Source organism: Chelonoidis abingdonii, chromosome 6, assembly GCF_003597395.2.
Source record: "Chelonoidis abingdonii isolate Lonesome George chromosome 6, CheloAbing_2.0, whole genome shotgun sequence".
NCBI lineage: Eukaryota > Metazoa > Chordata > Testudines > Testudinidae > Chelonoidis > Chelonoidis abingdonii.
In genome coordinates, this window is record NC_133774.1 from 88,335,276 (window position 1) to 88,359,171 (window position 23,896).

At 39.7% G+C, this 23,896-nt stretch overlaps 1 protein-coding gene across 1 annotated transcript in view; it reads left to right on the plus strand.

The window, feature by feature from the left end:
* The window catches only part of CNTNAP4 (contactin associated protein family member 4), a 291,312-nt gene that overhangs the window by 47,524 nt on the left and 219,892 nt on the right, over positions 1 to 23,896 (plus strand). Inside the window, exon 2 of the mRNA XM_075067493.1 lies at positions 3,316 to 3,426. Within this exon, the coding sequence (XP_074923594.1) occupies positions 3,316 to 3,426 (111 nt within the window). The remainder of the gene's footprint in view (positions 1 to 3,315; positions 3,427 to 23,896) is intronic.

Sequence of the window (23,896 nt, forward strand, 5' to 3'; positions counted from 1 at the left end):
CACTACAGTTTTGGTAAATTTACTATTTGATTAAAAATGTTGCTCAACAAACATACATGACAGTGAAAACAAGTTTTTAGCCCTCATACATGGATGTATGTATGTGTGTGCATATATCTATCTATATCTATATATAAAAAGGCTGATTAATCACAGTTAACTCACATGATTAACTCAAAAAATTCATCACAATAAAAAAATCGTGATTAATCGCACCGTTACACAAAAGAATATTAATTGAAATTTATTAAATATTTTGGATTTTTTCTACATTTTCAAATGTATTGATTTCTATTACAACTCAGAATACAGAATGTACAGTGCTCACTTTATATTATTTTATTAGAAATATTTGCACTGTAAAAAAGATCAACAAAAGAAATCATATTTTTCAGTTCACCTCATACAGGTATTGTAGTGCAAGCTCTTTATCATGAAAATGTAACTTACAAATGTAGATTTTTTTTTGTTTTGTTACATAACTTCGCTCAGAAACAAAACAATGTAGAACTTTAGAGCCTACAAGTCCACTCGGTCCTACTATTTGTTCAGCCAATCGCTCAGACAAACAAGTCTATTTACATTTAGGGGATATACTGCTGACTGGTTCTTATTTACGTCACCAGAAAGTGAGAACAGGCATGCACATGGCACTTTTGTAGCTGGTGTTGCAAGATATTTATATGTCAGATATGCTAAACATTCATGCTCCTTCATGCTTTGACCACCATTGCAGAGAACATGCTTCCATGCTGATGATGCTTGTTAAAAAAAAATGTGTTGATTAAATTTGTGACTGAACTCCTTGGGGAAGAATTGTATGTCCCCTTTTCTCTTTTATCCACATTCTGCCATATATTTCATTTTATAGCAGTCTCGGATGATGACCCAGCACATGTTCATTTTAAAAACACTTTCTCAGCAGATTTGACAAAACACAAAGTAGGTACCAATGTGAGATTTCTAAAAATAGCTACAGCATTCAATCCAAGGTTTAAGAATCTGAAATACCATCCCAAATTTGAGAGGATCAAGGCATGGATCATGCTTTCAAAAGTCTTAAAAGAGCGACAGTCTGATGCTTAAACTACAGAACCCAAGCCACCAAAATAGAAAATCAACCTTCTGCTGGTAGCATCTGACTCAGATGATGAAAATGAACATGCGTCGGCCTACTGTGTTTTGGATCGTTATTGAGCATAACCCATTATCAGCATGGATGAATGTCTTCTGGAATGATGGTTGATGCAGGAAAGGACATATGAATCTTTAGCGCATCTGGCACATAAATATCTTGTGACGCCAGCCACAACAGTGCCATGCAAACATCTGTTCTCCCTTTCAGGTACCATTGTAAACAAGAAGTGGGCAGCATTATCTCCTGCAAATGTAAACAAACTTGTTTGAGCAATTGGCTGAAGTAGGACTGAGTGGACTTGTAGGCTCTGAAGTTTTCCATTGTTTTATTTTTTTGTACATAATTCTACATTTTTAAGTTCAACTTTCATGACAGAGATTGCACTACAGTACTTGTAGTAGGTGAATTGAAAAAATACTATTTCTTTTGGTTTTTATAGTGCAAATACTTGTAATTAAAATAAATATAAAGTAAGCACTGTATACTTCGTCGTCTGTGTTGTAATTGAAATCAATATATTTGAAAATGTAGAAAACATCCAAAATATTTAAATAAATGGTATTCTATTGTTTAAGAGTGCAATTATTTTTTTTAATTGCTTGACAGCCCTAGTATATATAGTTATATAATTTTGCATGTCATATTATTGTGGGTGTCTATCGCACACAGAAAAACAATACAAATAAATGACTAAGTCCAATCCTGCTTTCAGAATTCTCATTAAATTCAATGAAAACTTAGCACAAGTAAGGAGTTCAGTATCAAGCAGGCTGTAGCACCATGTTTGTTGTAACTAGATGTTTCTATGTGGCACATTGCATTTTCTCAGTATTTATTTGTAGTGTTACTCATTTTGGTTGCAGACATGCAGTATGCTAAGTGTGTCTAGTGAAGATTATGTGATTTGAGTGAATTCATCTCCCGGCAAATGTAGTCAGCACCTCTTAGGAAAATGTCTTAAAAATTATTCTTTGTTTAAATTTAGAAAATAATGAAAAAAACAAACTCAAGACTGTACATTTGGTAAAAAAGAACCACTACTAATTGGCAATACAAACAATTATTCCTTAGATGATGATTATTTCTTTAGTCTTTCATACATAGTATTGCTAATTTTTTAAGTGAGAGAGCTGTCTTAGACTCATCAGTCTTCCTCTAGTTTTAATGCTACACATCTCTTGATAGCAGTAGGAATTATTAGTGATCCTCCTTTTCTTGTTTGCATCTAAAAGATGCTCATGATCCCAGTAAGGGTTTCAGATATACAAGCCACATCTCAAAGAGTGATAGTCTACATAATTTCTCCTCTTTTTCTAAGCAACAAATACCAGCATAGCATAGTCAGGAAAAGACTTGCTTACACTTCTTGTGTGTGTTTTAAGTCAGTCCTCCTTCAGCTAAAACTAGAACAGGTATCGATTCTCAATTTATATTTTGCAATATAAATGGAGAATGAACACATGTCCTGTATAGTAATTGAGCTGGAGAGGGATTTAACATCCAAAATATTGATTAGAATCTGCTTACTTATGCACCATTGATTGTGAACTGCAGTTAATCCCCTTATCTGAAACACTGTGGTTTCTTTCTGTATGAAGTTGAGACTCACATTCTAATAATTGTCTAACAGTGAATTCATGTTGCTTCTACATCAAACACACACACGCTTTGCAAACTTAAGGTACCATTGTTTTTGACATCCATCTTAATGTAGCACTTTGTTTTGTTTTATTTTGTTTTTGACATAGTAATTGGATGTAATGTGATTTTATTCAACACCTAGAAATACAAAGCGGGTTCTCAGGTCAAAGCTTCATGCTGCTCAAGCTAAAGCAGGACTGGCAGGTGTCAGTACCTATCCCTGTAAATAGTAGCTAGTGAGCTGTGAGCCATTTATCAAGTCTGTCTGCAAAGTTAGGTTAGAACTTGGGGAATATAAGGAGTCAGAGAATACAGCAAATTACACCGTGGCAATCTGATGAAATATTTGTGAGATAAAAAGTGCCAGCTCTTTATTAATCTGGTACATATAATAGACCCTGAGAGAGACATTCTGGAACGTGCTTCCTCAAACAAAAGGCCAATTCAGATATTTTTTCCACTGTTGGTTCTTGGTGATAATTTTCAGTAAGCGGTGTTCAGTGCATTAACCTGAACATGATGTTTTTCCCTGACAGATAATTGTGATGATCAGCTGGTGTCTGCCTTGCCTCAGTCTTCATTCAGCAGTTCATCAGAGCTGTCTAGCAGTCATAGTCCTGGCTTTGCAAGGCTTAATCGAAGAGATGGTGAGTCTATTTTCTATTGATTTCTGCTTAAATTTCCTTATTTTTTCCAAAGCATTTTATTATATAGAAAAAAGTAAATGTGGGTCAGTGAGTATTTTCAACTTTTTCTTGCATAGAATGTTGAAATGATAAAGGGTGAGCACATTTAAAAAAATTGTTTAAAGTTTTAGGAAACATAGGATTTTTATCACTGGGAGTTAGACCATTGTCTCATATACAAGTATCAAGAAGAGCTGTGGACATATCTGCATACATACTACTGGAGGAGTTATGGTAATTTCATTTAATACTAATAGTAGATGAAGCTGAATTGATTCAGAAAATCTATTTGGATAAGCATCCAAATGTTTGGATACTCGAATTCATGAAATTGGACTGGAAATATCTCAAGAAAAGGCTTTTTCATTGTTTTCTAGTATCTCTGTTTCTATCATTAACTTCAGTGGTGCCAGGATTACATTCCATAAGAACATTTCCAACACATCTGTTTTCATTCCTGGAAGTTAAAAGGAAGTGCAAAGGTGTATATATACCAATATGGGGGCAAATGGATAACCATTGGTAATATATGTTACCTGGTTGGGAATATGGGTAATTGCAAGAGGTCATTGAAAAACCGATAATATTGTCATGAGAAGATTTATGAAAATTTCTTTTGTTTTGTGGAAATTCAAAATTTTGATGAAAATTCAAATTTTTAATTTCTTTGACCATTTAATAATGGCACCATGTGCATTCACCTAACTTACACTGGAAGCTAATGACAAAAAGTGCAACTACTGATATTTCGGGCCTTTTTTTTTTAGTGAAGGACAGCAAGCAGTTGTACTTTAGGTAAGCATGCAATGGTGCATCTACATTTGCGTGCAAAATACTAGGAATTATGCAAGCAAACGTAGGTGTGCAAATATGTACTGAACTTTGGTCTCTTGTAATGACAGGTTGTCCTTTATATCTACCCAATTTCCATACCTAATTCTTATGTGTGTTTTCCATACCAGGTAGGTTAATTTCTGGAATTAAAGTATTTAACAGTACTTTATAGTACATCTTATTGTTTAATTAAAATACAGTTAAAATTAGAATTTTTTTTAGAAAAATTTTTGCTGAATTATTGCTAGAAGATTTATTTAATTTAGATTGTAACAGAGGATTCTGAAAATATTTTCTTTAACTGCTGTGTAACTTGCTACAGTATAATGTTAAGTGATCTATTGTGTCATGAAAAGGGAATTGTCTGAGAGAAGAGAAATTTTTGTAATTACCATAAACATATTTTCTGTTGCTAACAACAAAAATCTATTAAAATACTTTGTGTGAAGGATACCTATTCTGAAACTTTCTGACAGTATTTGTGACATGATATGAATTCTTTGTCTAGAAAGAAAAATGAGTTAGACATTCATTCAAGGACATATCACTGTTGACATTGTGTACTAATTGCATATTAGTAATGACTAATTACACTCAAAAGCCAAATTAAAGAATAAACGTAAGTATTTAGGGCATTGAAGAGGGAGAAACTTTGAAATACCAAGAAATTGCAGTAATCAGCCTCATTAGACATGTATGTAGGAACTCAGTCATTCTTGTCAATAATGCACTCAAGGCAATTTTTCTTTTTTCCTCTGTGCCAAGGTGGTTCTTGATCTTACCATCAAAGTGCTACTGATGAGGGAGAACAAAAACCTTCAGAAAAGATTTTAAGCAGCAGTAAAGTGGAATGATGGAAAGTGAAGTTATTGGTAAACAAAAGCCCATTGGGAGAAGTAGCTAAAAATATTTCTTTTTATAATTACTTTGTGGGGCCCAAACTCTTAGTTAAGCTAAAAATAAAAGTGGACAACAGAATTTTGTATTGTTTCTGAACGAGATTGCCTCCAGTTTAGGACTAGACTGTGACCTGGATTACACTCATGTGCAAGTCTAAGGATGAAGTAAGAGCCCATTTTACACCTCTCTGAGATCTACCTGAACCTTGGGACCAGGTGCATAAGAGTAAGCAAACTGTTTACTCTCTCCCTGGAGCAGATGGACAAGCAGTGGGCAGAGTAGCTGAGCCGGTTTGGGGCAGGAGGTAGGAATTTTCTGCTGGTCTGTGCCTGTAGTAAATTACTACCCTGGCAGCAAGGAATAAGTGAGAAGAAACTGTGGCCCGGCTGTGCGCCTCTCTGAGTCTTCCGGGGCAATTCCTGTGCGGTACCTAAAATCACAATCTAGCCCTTAGTAATACATCATTATTTCAGACACTGAAAAAAACCCTGGTTATAAGAGGTACTCAAATGCGTTCAGCTCAACCTATTTAATGAGATTTTGCATATATTGATAAGTATGTAAAATAAGAAGTAATAATACTTGATACTTCCAGAGAGCTTTCTATCCTTGGATCCCCATGGTACATTGGAACTCCTGGTGCACTCTGAAACTATTTAAAGTGAAGTAGAATGAATGTCCCAAATTGCTTCATTACAACAATGTGTAAATTGTAAATTTGATTAGTGTGAACCTCCGCTTAGAATAAAGTTGTTAAAATAAAATGACTTCATTATAAGAGGTATCGACTGTATTCTGAAGTGTTCCTAAGGATGCTTACGTTAGGACCTTTGCATTTCTTTGTGGGAAGATGGCAGGATTGTCTCAGTAAGGTGCACTCCCAAAAAATGTTAATTCATTTAGGTATAGCTCTTAAACTATGAAATCTTTCAGCATCATAGTAGAATGCATTATTACTTTTTAAATTGCCTTTGCCTTCCTACTGCCTAATGTGCTCAGGCATTAGTAATGATCATAGCTTTACCTCTGGCATCTTTCTATTACACATACATCCAAAGCAGTGGGTTATCTAATTAGAAGATTGCTAGCTCTCTGCCTGCTCGTCCTTTACCTCTGAGGGTCACAGTACCCAGCAGGATACAGATCTGAATGTCTTATTCATCCATCATGCTCAGACATTTTGTTTATGTAGTAGTTCATGACCAAACAGCTTGGTTAGCCACCTTTTCATGGATGATCCAACTCTCCCTGGAGATGGAGGGGAAAAAAACCTGCAAATGCCCTCTAGCCTTCTATAAATTAGCTTTAATTTATGTTTCCTTTTCGAGTGCTGTAGGGATTCAGTATCAAGGCTGGGCCACTAGTGAATATTTTTTTCCCACTAACAAGATCACAATTTATAGATCAGGATTTGACTTTTTTTTAAACTTCTGTGTGTACTTTTCAATAAACATTTCTGTAATATTGTGTAGGTGAACATATGAGGAAGATAATTTAATCAGGAAATATAAGTATATATTCAGGAATGTGCGTGTTTGCAGACAAATTAGTATATTCACACCGGAAATATTTGCCAAGCCAACCAGTACAGACTGGCCTTTTGGAGTTAGGAGTGAAGGAGCTGGGAATCAGAGAGACTAGGAGAATGAGAAAGCCATTGATTTTTAAAAGGCAGCAACTCTGAATGGACAACGTTCAGGGGAGATTAGATAGAAGAGTGGAAGCTGGAGCACCTGAAAAGTCTCTTTAACTAGGGACATTTTGTACATGTTCCACCCTGAGAACATGCAGGAAGCGTTTGTAGTTTGGCTAAGTACTGAGGCAGGGATCAATGCTTGGGGACAGTCATCTGTGATACAGCAGGGCAAGGGAGCAGTGGGACAGTGGTCATATGGAGTGCCGGGAAGTGGGCTCAACCAGAGGTTCTGGAGGATCTGGAAGAGGGGCTGCAAGCTGGCGCATTGCAGATAGATATGAGCCAGGGCATCCCTCACACCACAAAAAGGACAGACAGTGGGAAGAGGGGTGAACCGTGTCAGGTACACACCCATGCTCACTGCTCCATGAAGGAGCCGCCAGCTAATGTCCCCGGCGGGTCATAGGATGGAATAGAAACTGGCCCACCGGGGTCGCTCACCCTCTGTGGCTGGTTGAAGGTCCCGCCACTTGGTGTCGGCGGGACATGAGGGTGGGGAAATGAAGAGTGTGGAGCACGAGTGTGTAAAGATGGTCCCGTGGCATGGTTTGGAAGCGAACAGTCTGCAAAGCGTTTATCTGGGTCAGGGTACAAAGGGGTGGGAGCCGAGAGGGTTCATGGGGCAGGGTCCTGACAATGAGATCCGGAGGGCCTGGGGTGAGGTGCAGGTGGGGGATACTCTGTCACAGGACCCACTTGAGGAAAGACTGAGAAGTGGGCAATAAGGCTGTCTCCACCTCCTGAAGTATTCTCCAGGTGGTGCCAAGGGCAGAGAGCTCCATGCACCAGCCAAGTGCATAGGGATCCACCCAGTCCCCCCCGGTCATAGTCCAGGAGGTCTCTGATCCTGAGGTGGGAGAATGGTAGAGTGGAGATATACAAGACCTAGGTTAATTAAGGTGTGGTTCCCTGTAGACTAGGGAAAATTCTACAGATTAATTGGAATACCTGTTGTCAATTAAGGCTCTGTCAGGAACCTAATAAAAAACCCTGCTTCAAGCAGAGAGTGTGTGCGAGGAAGGAGAGAGGACTGAAGTTTGGAGGTGTGTTGCTGAGAATTGAAAGACCAGAGAAGCAGAGGAAAGGAGACACTGACCCATCATGGAAGGGAGACTCCCTCCCCCAGTGTCAAGGATCGAGGTTAATCCTTCCCAAGAGGGAAGAGGGTAAGAAACCTGCAGGGCTTGAGAGGGGCTGGGGCTCACAGTGAGGAGCAAACCCAGACCTCTTCCCCACTTCCCTCCTCTACCACTTTCCCAAGCCACTAGCTGGACTCTCGGTGCCCCGGGGGCAAGAGGTGGTGTCCTAGTTCCCCCCACCACCAATAAATAGTAACAAAAGAAAAGACAAAAGACAAATAAATACACTGATTTTATAAAAAAAAAAAATAGGTTGACAGTCCTCAGAAGATAATTAAAATTGGCTTACTTTTTCAATTTTATTAGCATGCAAATAAAATTCATCAAGACTGATATCTCACACTGATACAAGCTGTAAGAAAATGAAGGTAGAATGAAAATGATGCAATCTGATGGAAATAAACTAACAGCAAATCTAAGTTGATCCAGCTAACAGCAAAGCTTGTACCTCTGTGACTTACCTGACTTGAATAGGTGAAATAAAAACAAAAAGGTGATATAATTCTTTAATATTTGGATTGGGTTGAATAAATGAATGCTACAATGACTAATACATAATAGAGGCACAGGATGATACATATTAATTCATTGAGAGTGAGACATTCCTGTCCCACTCACCGCCACTCCCCCACAAATACTGGACTGATTAGTTCTTCAAAATAGAATAATCACCAATGATTTTTCAAGAGACTAACCTCCAACAGGCTTTAGTTTCATAATATAGCTTCAGTGTCTATATGTGAAATATTTTAAATACGCTCAGGATGACATGGAAGCAAGTACTAGAGGCCAGATATGTAATTTTGACTCTGTTAAAGTCAATGGGAGTTTAGCAAATGTGTAAATAATGGGAAAAAATCATTCACAAATGTGAACTGAAACTTAATATCACGTCCTACTATTTGCACCCTTTTTTATATTCTCTTCATAATCATTTCTGGGAAAAAAGTTTTGTTCCTACAACTATCCCTGAAACATAATGTTCAACTCCACAGCCAAAATCCATTGAGTAACTTAAAATGTGTTTCAGCTGGAACAGATTAGTTTAGAATTTTATTTGTGAGGTTAGTACAGGAGGATAAATGACAGGGCATAGAAGAAGAGGAGAGTCAGGGCTATACAGAGAGCTAGTTTATTACCTGCTTGTGTCAATTTCATCGCAGTTGTAAAGGGCAAGACTCTTCTAACTGGCAAATTCTGTGAAAGGCAGATGATAAGTTTAAGGTGGGCACTTCGGCTCACTGTAGGAATGAAGGAGGTTCCTTATGAACAGGGACCAGGGAGTTTGCCTCAAAGGTAGCAGCATCTGCCTGTACAGCAGCTGTTAGAACTCCATTCACCCACAAATCTACATCTTTCAAGTGGGGCTTGTTTCCTTCGAAATCCTTTGGGGCTGTTTCTCCACCTACAGCTTGATTTCACAGAATGAGAAGAAGAGAGCTGGGAGCAGGGCATGTGGGATCTGTAGGAGGGCTGCTGTCAGTAAAGGTAGATTACTCAAATGTTGATAAAAATGAACACGAAAGGACCATGAATAAGATCAAATCAAAATAATTCTTCAAATATGAATGAAAGTTGTTTATGCTATTACTTGAGCTGTACTCTAACGTAATACAATGAAATCCTGCTGCCTTTACCTATACTTATTGCTATTTACCCTTTTTCAGACATTTTAAAATTAGAATACACTTTTTTTTGCCTCAATAAAAGCTGGGTCACTGTGCAATACCTTAATTAGTTATCTGATAAGAGTCTGATTACGAGAGGGAGTTTTCTGTCATTAAAGAGTTCAGGGAGAAGCCCCTTTTATTTGTACGTATTATCTGAGGGGAAGTGTATTTGCTCATTTTGAGGGGGAAAGAGCTTGCAATTCATGAACCGTTATGGGCCTGCAAGCTGCGTCCTCTCACCTGGGCTCAGAAAAGAATTTTGTTGTTGACATTTGAAAAGGTTTTACCTATCTCACGTGGTGGCGTATTGTTAAACTGGGTAAAAGTTTACAGCAGTAACTGTGGATAAATATTTATATTTTAATAATAAGAAATCTAGGAACATTCTCAAATGATAAACTTTGGTTAAAGAGAGTAACTATTGAAAATGTGATTTAACTGAGTCCAACCAAACCCCTTAAAGTACACCATTTTAACACAAATTCTACAATCAAACCCCAAACCAAAACAGTAAAATCCTGAACCCCGTAATTGACAGCCTGGAAACAAACAGTTAAGGGATTTTAACAGACCATTGAAATCAATGGGAGTTAAGCATTATACAGTTTCAAAAATCTCATTTAGGGGTATGTCTATAAGAACAGCACTGCAGCTCATCTGTTGGCATAAAAAAACTCACCTCCATGTGTGGCATAAGTTATGTTAGCAGGAGAAGCTCCTCTGCCAACATAGCACTGTGTATGCAAACACTTCTGTCAGTGTAACTTACGTCATTCAGGAGAGTGGTATATTCACATTCCTGAGCAATACAATTTTGCCGACATAGGCTGTAGTGTTGACATAGCCTTAGTGACTATCTGCATCTTTAGGCACCTAAATATCTTTGTAAATCTGGCCCTAAATCACTGCTCAAAAATGGGATTTAAGAGATTAATTAATTTAGGTATTTTTGAAAATTTGACCCTCCATAAAAGTAGTAGGCTTGCTGTGTTCCAGCCAACTACCATTTGACTTGCAACTAAATGTAAATTGAATGTTTACATCTTCTTGAAATGGACTCTGTCCTTCCTGGTGCTATATGACAGATTAGAAATAAAACACACTACAATTCCCTTGTGTACCAGTCACAGTTATTAATTTATAAAGTGTACATATAATTACACAGAAGTAAATTTTATAAATTGCTGCATATACATCACACTTCATTAGATTTCTTAAATTACTTTCCAGGGGAAAAACTCCTAGTTGTAACCTAGTTCAGGTCGAACGATAATGAGTTGAGGGTTTTGAAGTGAGACTTCCAGCTAGTGAAAGCCACATCACTCAGCAGTTTGGGACATATTTAATTGGTCTCTAGACAACATAAAGAACAAAAGTCTCTGTCCAGCATTCAAATGTCATTTTTGAGAGAGAGAGAAATAACCCCCAAAGTCTTTAATTTATGTTTAGAACAAACAGTTCTCAGTTAAGAATCCAGTTTCAGGTTTAGACTCTTTGCAAGGTGTTATGGAAGGTGTGAGGGAGGAAGAGAGCAATTAATATTAGATTATGAAGAATACTGAAGAAGGAAACAGAGAAGTGGAGCAACATAAGATGAAAGGGATAGAAAAGGAAGCATAAGGGGATGTAGTATGATTTTTTAAAAAATATTTTATACAAAGTATTTATTGTAACATATAACTGTATTATAGAATTTATAATTGCATGCTGTGACACTTTAAGACAGAAGCCCCCAGGCCCATTTCCTTTCAGAACTGCCGTGAACAATGGGATTTGCATAAGCCATCCTTTTTTAGGAACACTCGTACTTCAGAGTTGGCTGAGAAGGTTGTTTAATTGACAGCCAGACAGATTGTAGTGAATGCAGTGAGTGGAAAGTGTAGGGTAGAGAAAATAGAGGATGATTGGCGGTGTTATACAGAGCAACAGAAGGAAGTGCACTTAATGCCTTGTATACATCAGTGGTTCTCAACCAGGAGTATGCACATCCTTAGGGTTATGCAGAGGTCTTTCAGTGCGTACATCAACTCATCTAGAAATTTCCCTAGTTTTACAACAAGCTACATAAAAAACACGAGCGAAGTGAGTACAAACTAAAATTTCATACATACAATGACTTGATTATATTGCTCTATATACTATACATTGAAATGTAAGCACAATATTTATATTCCCGTTGATTTATTTCATAATTATATGGTAAAATGATAAAGCAAGCAATTTTTCAGCAATAGTGTGCTGTGACACTTCATTTTTATGTCTGATTTTGTAAGCAAGTTGATTTTAAGTGTGGTGAAACTTGTGGGTACGCAAGACAAATCAGAAGGAGGTACAGTAGTCTGGAAAGGTTGAGGGCCACTGGTATACATTGTAGATTAGCCCCATTTACAGCTATTGATGACTAGCCACTGGTGCAGCTGCAGTAGTATAAACTTCTAGTGTAGAAAACAAAGCTGCTGTTTGTGCAAATTAGAGCTCACTTTTGATTGGAACCAGGGTAAACTGCCACAATGTGAACTGCAGTTCATAGTGGTTTATCTTGTCTACAACAGAGGCTTGCACTGGTGCAGCTACTCTTGTGGCTGGTCCTGATGGCTGAAATTAAGGCAAATGTTCAGTGTAGACAAGGTCTAAATAGAACTAGTAATATCAAAAGTATTGGAAGGTTCAAAGTCTGAACAAGTGGAATGTCAGTTAAGATTTTTCATAGACAAATAGTCAGATTGACATATTGGTGCGTGATGAGGTCTTGAAAAGAGGTAGAACTAATCTGAGTGGCATCAATAGCATTTTTCAGCAAAACACTTACACTTGCATAACTTTAAGCACACCATAGTCCCACTGACTAGATAGGGATCTATATCAGGTGTTCAAGCGTATATGAGCGCGCAGACACAATTGGTGTCCCAAGTGTTGCCTATTACAACAACAAAAAGCGACAAAATTGGAATTAGTGGCTAGGGTACAATCCAGAGCCTGTTGAGGTCAATGAAAGGATTCCCATTTATTTCAATTGGCTTTGGTTTGGAGCATTAAAGAACAACTCTCTTGTGATAGTTGATTTTTAAGGGCTACAAATGATACTGAAAACTGGAAAAATATATATATATATATAGTGAAATTAGATTGTTGTAAATTTTGTTATTAAAGTGAATCTCATTAACTTCAGTAATGCGAGGGATAACCACTGCAAATGTCTAAATTTTGCAAATGAACATTTAAGTGAATCAATACAATAATACAAGAAGAGTACATTACCAAATATACAAAAAGGTACGTTGTTCAATTATTTTCATAGTTATAATTCAGTCTTATTTATTTACTTAATTATTTTTGTTTAAACATTCTTTGGTATATTCTGTATAACTAGGAAGTCTTAGTAATAGACCAACTCACAACAGCCTTTGATATTAAATCTTGGGGAGCAGGATTGCCAGATGTCTTGTTTTCAACTGCAAAGTCCAGTTGAAGAGGGAACTTGGAAATGTCTGGTCAGATGTACTGACTGGACACTAAAAGTCCAGTTACCAGGGGTGAGGGGGCGCCCACTTTGAGAAGCACAGTTTGTAGGGCTGCGGCAGAGGACGGAGTGCAGGGACCTATGGTGAACAGGGTAAGGGGCTCTCAGTGGACAAGGAATGTTCCCAGGGAGGAAAGGAACATGAGCTGCCCCACCAGTCAGCATTTCTCCCAGCCATGCTTTCAGGCACCTGTGGGCTGGGGATGACTGAAGCAGGCGGGGAAGGGGGCTGCCATGCAGGTAATGCAGAGGGAGGTAGGGGGTGCCATGCAAGAGGGCTGTGTCCTAGCTTTCCCGCAGGTCTGCCTGGCTGCTTCCATGCATAGCTGCAGCGCTCTTCTGAGAAGGGCAACTAAAATATTAGGGGTTTGGAATGGGTCCCATATGAGGAGAGCTTAAAGAGGGTAGTACTTTTCAGCTTGGAAAAGAGGAGACTAAGGGAGGATATGATAGAGGTATATAAAATCATGCATTATTTACTTATTCCCATAATACAAAAACTAGAGGTCACCATATAAAATTAATAGGCATCAGGTTTAAAACAAATAAAAGGAAAGTTTACTTCACACAGCGCACAGTCAACTTGTGGAACTCTTTACCTGAGAAGGTTGTGAAGGCTAGGACTATAACAGCATTTAAAAGAGAACTGGATAAATTCATTAATGGCTATTAGCCAGGATGGGTAAGGAATGGTGTCCCTAGACTTTGTTTGTCAGATGGTGGAGATGGATGGCAGGAGAGAGATCACTTGATCATTACTTGTTAGGTTCACTCCTTCTTGGGGACCTGGCATTGGCCACTGTCAGTAGACAAGATACTGGGCTAGATGGATCTTTGGTCTGATCCAGGTCGTTCTTATGTTGACCTGCACTCCAAGATTGTCTGTTGGAGCTGGGGTTTGCAAGTCCATTGGGGCTGCTCACACTGGAGTTGAGGTGGGAGATCAGCAAGTGATGGTGGAGAGGAGAACATGGGGGCAGGGCCTTGTGGAAAGAAGCAGAGCAAGGGTCTGGTTTTCAGATATTAGGAAGCTGGCCACCCTAGTGGGGAGAGGAGCATAGTTTTGTTGTCTTCCTTGTTTTTTTTTTTAAGATTGTAAAGTGTGAAGATCATCAAGGGCAGATTAGCAGATCTCTACAGATAATTCAGTTTTGTGATACTTGTCATTTCAAAAAGTAATGCATTCTGGGCTCAATTCAGCTTAGGGGTTATGCTGTGTCCTGCTGATTTAAAACTGGTCTCCTAATAGAGGAGACTGTGATGGCATGCAGTGCTTGCAGACTCTTGCGGTGGTGAGGGATGTTGCAGCTGGCCAGCACAATCTCAAAAGTGAGCAGTGCTGGATGGAGAAAGGAAATACTAAATTGACATTTTGCTGCACATCCTTGGGCAGCCTCTGTCTTGTGGAGCTCTGATAGTGCACTCACAACAATGTAGTGTGTCACTCTTCTACTGGATACTCAAGTGACAGTGGCAGACCAAGCACCATGCATCTTTCTATGGGGTGACTTGTTTTGGGCACAGCTGACTTGTCTCCTTTGTTTTACTCTCTCTAAAACTATGCTGAGGCAGCTTTACTATTACTATTTAAATATTTATGTATCTGTGGTTGTTTTAAGATCAGTGGTGTCAGGCTGGTGCATACTCTGCAGCAACAGAATAACTATAGTCTAAGGGAGATTGTAAAGACACCAAGAGTGCCTTTGTTTCAATATAAATTTCCTTAAAAAGACCAGAAAACGAATTTGATACTCCCTAGCGACAGGAACGGCTTCAGTGGAGAGGTGTTTTTGAATAAAACAAACCCCAAAACCATGTCTGGAAATCAGAAGGCTGAGAGTGAAGAAAATATTGGAAAAGTGTATCACTTACAAGTAGAAAATGGTTATTTGTGTTTTACCACAAACTATTTTTCATAGGATATTCAGTGAAGCACTCACATACCTTCTTGAAATGTCAGTACAATATTTTACATTCAAAAGCAATATGATAGCTCTAAGGTGTGGATTGGTTAATGAGCCATTAAGAGTTCAAATACACATTTTGGATTCATTAGTCATAATGCTCTGGGGTAATATATGTCCTATTGTTTTTGTTTAATTCTTCGTTAAAATATTGTCTTAAGGCCTTTGCATCAACGTCGTCTCACAAATGATCATCCCTCCTTGTTAGCTGCAGAATAGTTCTTTGGGTTTGGCTAATAAATATAGGAAACTCATCTTTGATCTTAGTTTGATATTTAATTAACTCTCCAGAGTCCTACTAAGAAAGTTTAACAAACAGGAGATTTGGTCTCTATATAATAATAAAAAACAAAAATAAAAAGGTAAGACTTTGTTCTGTAATCATAGGGGTCTTTCCTCCCTTGAAATTTGAGAGTCCACCAAAAAATTCATGAAGTGATATAGCTTAAAACACATTAAATCTAAAAGTAGTACAGCTCTCTTGTTTTAAAGTGGCCACTGGTTGGCAGAAGAGTCCAGCCTTCCTGTTGTTTTAGAAAAGTAATTGTTGTTGAAGGAAATAGTGATACAGGAATAAATCTTCCATCTCATTAAACCTTGATGGCTATTGAACAAGGCTTCACTTCTTCAAATTGCAACTATTATAGGATGACTACACTGAATTACTAAAATCTAAGTATTCTGGCTGCCTCTTCATCATATGTAGCAATCCATGGCCATGTACATATAAGATACAGTTTTGGTAAACTGCATGCATTTAGCAAAGAGATCAGAATGAAGAACTTTTAAGTCCAATTAAATATGGATCTCCCATGTGAGCTAAAACATGTGGGGGCCAGATTCATGCCATTGGTTTCTCTGGAGTTATACCAGGGATGAATTGACCCAGTTGTACTTCAAATGGGGGAAGTTCAAGGTCTTTGTTCTTAGAAAATCGTGGTGAATAAACTTGCCCTCCAGAATTCTAACATTGTCATTTTGAAAGAGGATGATCTCCCTGTATAAGAAAAGAATGACCTCCCTATATAAACCGAAAGATCAGCCTGGGCTATTATGTTCTGTCTTGTTTCTTAAATAATATCAATAATACTAGTTTAAAAATCCATTATGAGGGAGCAATTTGACTAGCTCTAAGAAGCATTTTCTACTTATGCTCATATAACTAGTTTCCATGTCATTTCACATGGCCAGCTGCTTGAATTTGATATAAACCTGATTTTGAAATTGGTAGGCCCAAAAGAATAGTCATGTAACAACAACTCAGGAAGAACCAAGGAATGAAATGACCCATTAAAGATACATTTTTCACAGCTGTCCTTCCTAAAATAGTTTCAACCACTGGGAAACTAGAGATGGCTTTGACTCTCTCTCTCTTTATATATATATATATATATATATATATAAAAACTGGAAAAGGTTTTTGCAAAGATATTGAGACATTTTTGCCATTTAAACTCTCCCAAGATGGAGTAACTAGTAATACATAAACATTTTTAAATTAAGTCATCACTTGTGGAAGAGTATTTGGAAATGTATGAAAAGGAATCTTGGTACTTCTGTTTCTTAAATAAGGATCACTGTCCTCAGCCTTACATTACCCGTGCAATTTAATTACCCCCTGTACACACACACATACACCCCAGCACTACCACCAGTACATGTGCATTATGATGTCTTTAATCACATGATCACATACTAGTCTTTCCATAGGACCTCTGCCTCATTCAGTGCACAGGATGGACCTATCTGGGGATGAATTGGGATTGCAGACTGAAGGAAAGAGGAATGTCATCATGTGGCATCATATCACACCCACATGGGGCATCAGTAGGGTTGAAACCTTTGGTTCTTCGAGTAAATGTCAGTGTGGATCCCACTATAAGTGTGGATGTGCCTCATGCACGTGAGACTGGATTTTTTTTAATAGCCATGTACCTCAGGATCATGCATATTCCCAGTGTCCCCTTATGCTCCTGTAAATGCCAGGAGAACCACAGGCATCCCTCTATTCCCTCTTGCCACCCATGGTAGAAAAATGGAACTCAGTCAGTATCTGACCTGCTGTTGTCTTCAGAGACCCTAAATCAATTCTTAATCTGTTTGGCAAAGAAACCTTATCTTCACACTTTCACCTAAAGAATGCTTCTTATTTAAAAGAAAAAAAAATGATGATCCATGATAGGGCAGCGGAAAGAAAGCAAAGAAAATGCTGACAGAATCAGCACTGACAACACAGATTCTGACCATTTCAACATCGTGAATGCCCCAGCACTGATGACTACAGCTCCTGTACTGCTGCATCCACACCAATCACCAGGCAGGAAATCACGATATAGGCTTGTTCGTAAATGAGATGCCAGCTGAGTCGGACTGAGCTTAAACATAGTTCCAAGAGTGGAAGGGGGTCTGAGAGAGAGGACAGAAGACATCAGTCCTCCAAGGGCAAAGCCCATAAGCAATCAGGCAGGACAAGAGACCTAGCACTGATCCTGGTACTGATCCCATAATGGAGCTGACCAAGGACCTGAAATATGCAGTAAAGGCATCCATATCTCCTCTGAAGACATTCCTAGTACCATAGAGATAACAGGCGCTGGACCCAGTACTGGCTCCATGCCATTCTATGGCACTGCTTTTGAACAGACAATACACTCCTGCTCACCACTGGCAACATATTTCTTCCTGCACCTACTGAGCAGCAATGTCTTTCTCTTCCCATCAGAGAGCAACTTAAAGGAAGGTATTGGGGAGCCTCTTTTTCAGAGGGCCACTCCAAATGGCACGGACTGGCACTGGCCTAGCAGTTTCAATCAGGATACATATGGCATGTCACTGTGGTCACATTGGCCTTACTGGTGACTGTCCATCCACAGGTCGATAAGCAAGTCACCTTCCTGAATTTCTGGGAAAAGGAGGAGTTCATGTTTCTCAGTGGATTGTCAGACTAGGCAAACCACATGAGAACCAGGTGTGGGCCTACAGAAACAGGAGACAATAGAGAGACAGTGACTCCCATCTCCACACAAGGAATCCACCTCATGGCCAAATCAGGCAGTAATACCAGTGCTTGCCCCAAACACAGATGATCTTAAGATCTTTCAAGACCTCCTATCCCAAATTGTGAAGACCCTGGATACTGAGACTGTGTTCCTACAAGAAAAGCCTCATAAGCTTTATAACATTCTGAACATAACATTCTCAGTCAGAATCATTCTCATTAATGAAGGGATCCTGGAAACATCCAAATGGCTATGGCAGATCCCAGCCACTCTTCTTCCACGTGTTTGAAGAAAAAGTATCAGATGCCTCCAGAAGTTTTAAGCACTTTCATTCTCATTCAAATCTAGGATCGTTGGTCATCTCCGCAGTGCAAGAAAAATTGAAGTCCACTAAGGAAACTCCTAAGGACCAGGGCCTACATTTTTAAAGATATTTAGGTGTTACTGTGCTCAGAATTGCAAAGCCTAACTGATTTAGGAGCCTAAATTTCATTTTCAAAAGAGTTTAGGTTCTTAGGAGCATAAATCCCATGATGGGATTGGCAATGGTGGCAAGGCTAAAATATGCCCTCCCCGGTGTTTTCTCAGCTAAGCCTCCTCTTATCTCTTATCCCATCAGAGATGATAGAATTCATAATAGCTCTAGTCAGAAAGAGAGAACCTCAAAAAAGATAAAAGCAGCAGAGAATCTTGTGGCACCTTATAGACTAACAGACGTTTTGGANTTAATGTTTGGAAAGCATTTTAAGATGAAAAGCTTTGTATACATACTGATTATCATGATTATTCAAATTCTATTTTTCCTTATCCTATCATAAATGTAAGAGACAATGTCAACAGACCAGAATGTTCTCACAAGGTAATGGCCCCCTGCTGCTACAGAAGTGCTAAGGCAAACTGGAGGCATTTATGGAAAAACACTGATGAGGCAAAGGAAAGATGCTCATTTTCAAAGCAGAAGACATTGATTCAGTGACAATGTTTCATCACAGCAGCTTTATTCTTATTGTAAAAATAAATGGATGTAGATTTAGTCATTTTATATCTCATAGCTGTAGATGTATGAAGGGTGGCACTTGCTCACTATAATATATTAGAGAATCTATTCCAATCTAGTCCATCCTCCCTGATTGAACTAACCTCGTTATCTCTAGCTTACTTGCTAGCATATATATACCTGCCCCTGGAAATTTCCACTACATTCATCTGACAAAATGGTATTCACCCACGAAAGCTCATGATCCAAAACGTCTGTTAGTCTATAAGGTGCCACAAGATTCTCTGCTGCTTTTACAGATTCAGACTAACACGGCTACCCCTCTGATACTTCAAAAAAATAGGTTTCTTCTATGCAATTGCTACTGTGCCGGAGAGAATCAGACCCGACTGATAGTATGGCTGTGTTTGGGGATGGTTGGCCAGATGCAAGTATGCATTTATGTAACTTGCCAGACTTGACCTGTGATTGCTACAACTCTGGCTCAGGTTGGTGTATTCCCCAGCAAAAGACCAGACAGCCCCACCTCACATTGTCACAGAAGTGAGCTGATAGTAGGCACCCAGAAATGTTTGTTAAGGGGTACCATTCTCTGTCCCCTCCCTGACAATGACTTTAATCATAGATGCAGCAAGTACAGATTGGGGAAGCCACCTAGAGCATTTACAAATGCAAAGCACTTGGTCTGCAGAAGACACGGGGCATCACATCCATGTCCTGGCACTCACAACCATCAGACTAGCCTACATTGTCTTCATACCTGCTCTTCAAAACTCCATGGTGCAGATATTGATGGGCAATATCTCCATGATGCTCTACATAAACAATTCAGGCGGTACAAACTCATCTCTCTTCATGGAAGATGCCAAGCTCTGGACACTATGCTAGCAATATGGGATAACCCTGATAGCCGCTCACCTCCCAAATGTCAACAACAACTTGGCAGACTTTCTGAACAGATAATCTGTAACCACTCATGAGTTGTCACTGTGGAGATCCATCACAGAGTTTATATTCCTTTGATGGGGACTGCAGTGATAGATATGTTTGTTTGTCACTGATGGTAACACCAAATGCCAGAACTTTTGTTCCAAAGAGGATGAGAGTCTGGGGTCATTACTAGATACCTACCTTGCATAGTGGTCTCAAGGCCCCCTTTGTATGCTTTATTACTGATTCCCTTGAACTACTCCAGGGTGACTTCCAAAATCAAGAGAGACAAAGCAATGATCATTTTGGTGGATCTGTATGAGCCAAGGCAGTTCTGGCTAACAGACAGTAGACAGATGTTGGACCTGATCTCACAACAACATGGCCAGAAATTCTATTCAGACCCAAAGTTATTGCACATGATGGTGGCTTCAAGTTGGCTGATGTAGGGACCAGGGCATGGGTGGTTATGCCTAATGCCAGGAGTCAGAAGCCTGGAACCAGAGCCACGGTCAGAATCAGGTGTCACACCAAAGGTCAGAGCTAGAGACAGTGTTAGGTGCCGGACCAAGGGTTGAAGCTAGAGTCATCTGCGTAGGGCATAGGAGCAAGAATCTGGAGTGAAGCAGGAAAGCAGAAAGAAAGAATAGATGGTCATCTGCGATAAGGAAGGCAGGAATCAGGAACAAGCAGGAAGGCAGGGTTCAGAAGCCAGGCAAGTAGGCAGGGTCAGTAGTTGAAGCTAGCCAGGGATTCACTTAATTTCATAGCAACTTCCTGTGCCTCTTTCTGGTTTAGGTAGTATGTCCCAGACAATTAGTGGGGCTGGATGTCTCTCCTAATTAGGAGTTTCTCCTAATTAGGGGCCTTTTGTGATCTAGAGCTTGGGTAGACCTCTTCTCCACTGGCTCAGGTGAGCTGCTGGGTGGCAGTCATGGACTGAGCATGGCCTAGAAACATGTTGGCCCAGGTCTGAGATCTGCAAACTCTTATAGCTAATTCTGTACTATGGACAGAGAACTGTTCTTACAGAAAATTCTAACACAGAACAGGAAAACATCCACCAGGAAAACATATTCATCCAAATGTAAGAGGTTCTTGATATGGGCAGACCAATATAATCTACATCTGGTCCAGGCCCCATTACCAAAGATCCTTGACTACATATTGTACTGAAATCAGGCATCTTTTCACTCAACTCCATTAAGATCCTCCTTACGACATTCTTCAGCTTTATCTTTTCAAACCCAATGGTACCAAAATTTCTCAAAAAGTTAATGAACACTGGTTGCAGAATCTGCTTCTGCCTGGGACCTCAGTTTAGTCCTTCTGAGGCTCTCCTTGAGCTTCTCTCAGAATTTTCCTTACAAGCCTCAGTCAGAAGATCGTCTTTCTAGTAGCTATTATTTTGCCAGGCGAGTGATTGAGCTTCATGTACTTATGACGGAACATCCCATAGAATATTCTCTAAGGGAAAGGGAAGACCCTTTTGTTTGTGTGGATGTTTGTTATCCTGAGAGGGGTTGAGTTTTGGCTAGTAACTTGGTGGAAGAGTTAAGTCACGTCACCAACTTGTGTGCGGAAGGCTGAAAGGGCCCATTTTGGAGGGAGAGCCTGCAGTGCCGTGTTTGCAAGCAGGGGGTGCTATGGGGAAGCCATGCCTCTACCAGTGGTCTAACTGCTATAGGATGAGAGAGAGCCACAATTTATTACCATGGGTTACAGAATCACATACTTTGGCTTATTCCTTCTGAAAGACTGAGAAAGTGGTGAGAGTTGAGTCTATTAGAGACCTGAGTACTATTCCCAACTCTGTCTCAGTGCAAGCTCTCATATATCTTATATGTGAAATGTGTAAATTATAATTGCCCTCTACAAGGCAGTAGCATGAGGCTTTGATTTACGAGGATTGTGAAGAGCAGAAAAACATTAACTACAGGAAGCACTGGGACCAGAACTCATAATCTGTGGGTTTGCAGTTTGTCTCCTAGACCAAAGGTTATTGGGATAGGATGGAGGCAGTTGAAGTCACTTTTACAGATTTGCTTTCTCAAAATTTGTGAAGGCTACAAGTTTTTGAATCATCTCAAGATTGCCTGCAGTGAGGTCAAAAGTGCACTAGTCATGATAAAATTGTGAGGCCTACCAACAGTACTGTCTACCACAAAGGAGACAAACTAGGGTTTGCCTACACTTACTGGGATATCAACGCACAGCAATCGATACATCAGTGGTCAATTTACTGACTCTAGTGAAGATCTGCTAAATTGACCACAGATCGCTCTCCTGTTGATGCCTGTACTCCACCGTTGACACAGCATATTGTAGACCCCAGGGTAAGTAGATCTAAGTACGTCAAATTCAGCTATGTTATTCACATAGCTGAAGTTGCATCACTTTGATTGATCTCGCCCAGTAGTGTAGACAAGGCCCTAGCTTTTTACCTCCTCCTTCCTTCTTTCAGTCAGGCTCCATCTGCTTTTAGCATCACACTGCTGCAGTCTGACAGAGCAGCTTCAGGTTCACTGCATATGTACGACAGAGAGCTGTAGAGTGTGAAAATGTCCTCTCTGTCTGCAGGGAACTTTAGCTACATTTAATTATGAGTAAATTGGAACCTGTTGATCTTCCTTTTGGGATTTTGTGTGCTGCATCTTCATTCCTTCTGACTTGTGGGCCCCATTGTTAATACAATCATCAGTTTGGGGATGGATCCAAAGGCATAAGGTTTGGGCCAAGTTTAAGACTAAGTTTTTGGATTCTTCTTATGAATTTAAAGTAGTCACTGGACACTTTTTTTTTTTTAAATTGACTCCACTAGAACATTATGCCAAAATTATTGAAAATTGAAACTGACTGGCTTTGTACAGTTGTAACAGAAATATGCTGGCAAGAGTTTAAAATCAGATCAGTTAGAAAACACCTGCCAACTCTCTCTCACTGTGACATCCAGTCATTATATAATGAAAGAAAAGAATGCAGTCACATAATATAGTGTTGGAAAGACTTTCTGTCCCAACTCGTAACTGCAGCACGCACTCTTAATTTGCCACAGATTAACACAGATCCCCCCCCCCAAAGCCCCAGACACAAATCAACACAACCACTAGACACAATAGAAGGTTAAGATTCTGTCATGGGTATTTTTAGTAAAAGTCAGGGACAGGTATCAGGCAATAAACAAAAATTTAATGGAAGCTCATGACTTGCTCATTACTTTTACTAAAAATATGCGTGCTGGGACAAACAAAGCACTGCCAGAGCTTGCAGATGCTCCAGTCCTGCTGCTGCTCCTGTGGCAGGGACTGATCTCTGCTGCTCTAGCCCCAGGGAGGCTGACCCAGTCCCAGCCGCTGCTCTAGCAGCCCCAGGACTGACCACTGGCAAGTTTTTCCTGGGACTGCTGCCCAGGGCTGGCTGCTGCTCCTGTGTTCCTGGGGCTTACCATTGGCCAGGTGTTCTGAGGTCCTGTGCTCTGGGACTGGCAGATGTTCTGGCCACCCCCAGGCTGACTACTACACAGCTGTTCTGGCAGCTGCTTCTCCGCAGCCTTGGGGCTGGCTGCTGATCAGCTGTTTTGGAAGCTGCTGCTCTGGCAGCCCCAGAGCTGACAACTGCTTCAGCCCTGCCCCAGAAGAAATTCTGGAGCTCTTGGAAAGTCACGGATTCTTTGACCGAATCCTATCCTTAACAATAACCAACATGCGTAGTCTAGTGAGTACCATGCGTCAGTGAGAATGACCATGGTTGATCAAATTTGCATCATGTAGTGAAGTTCTCAG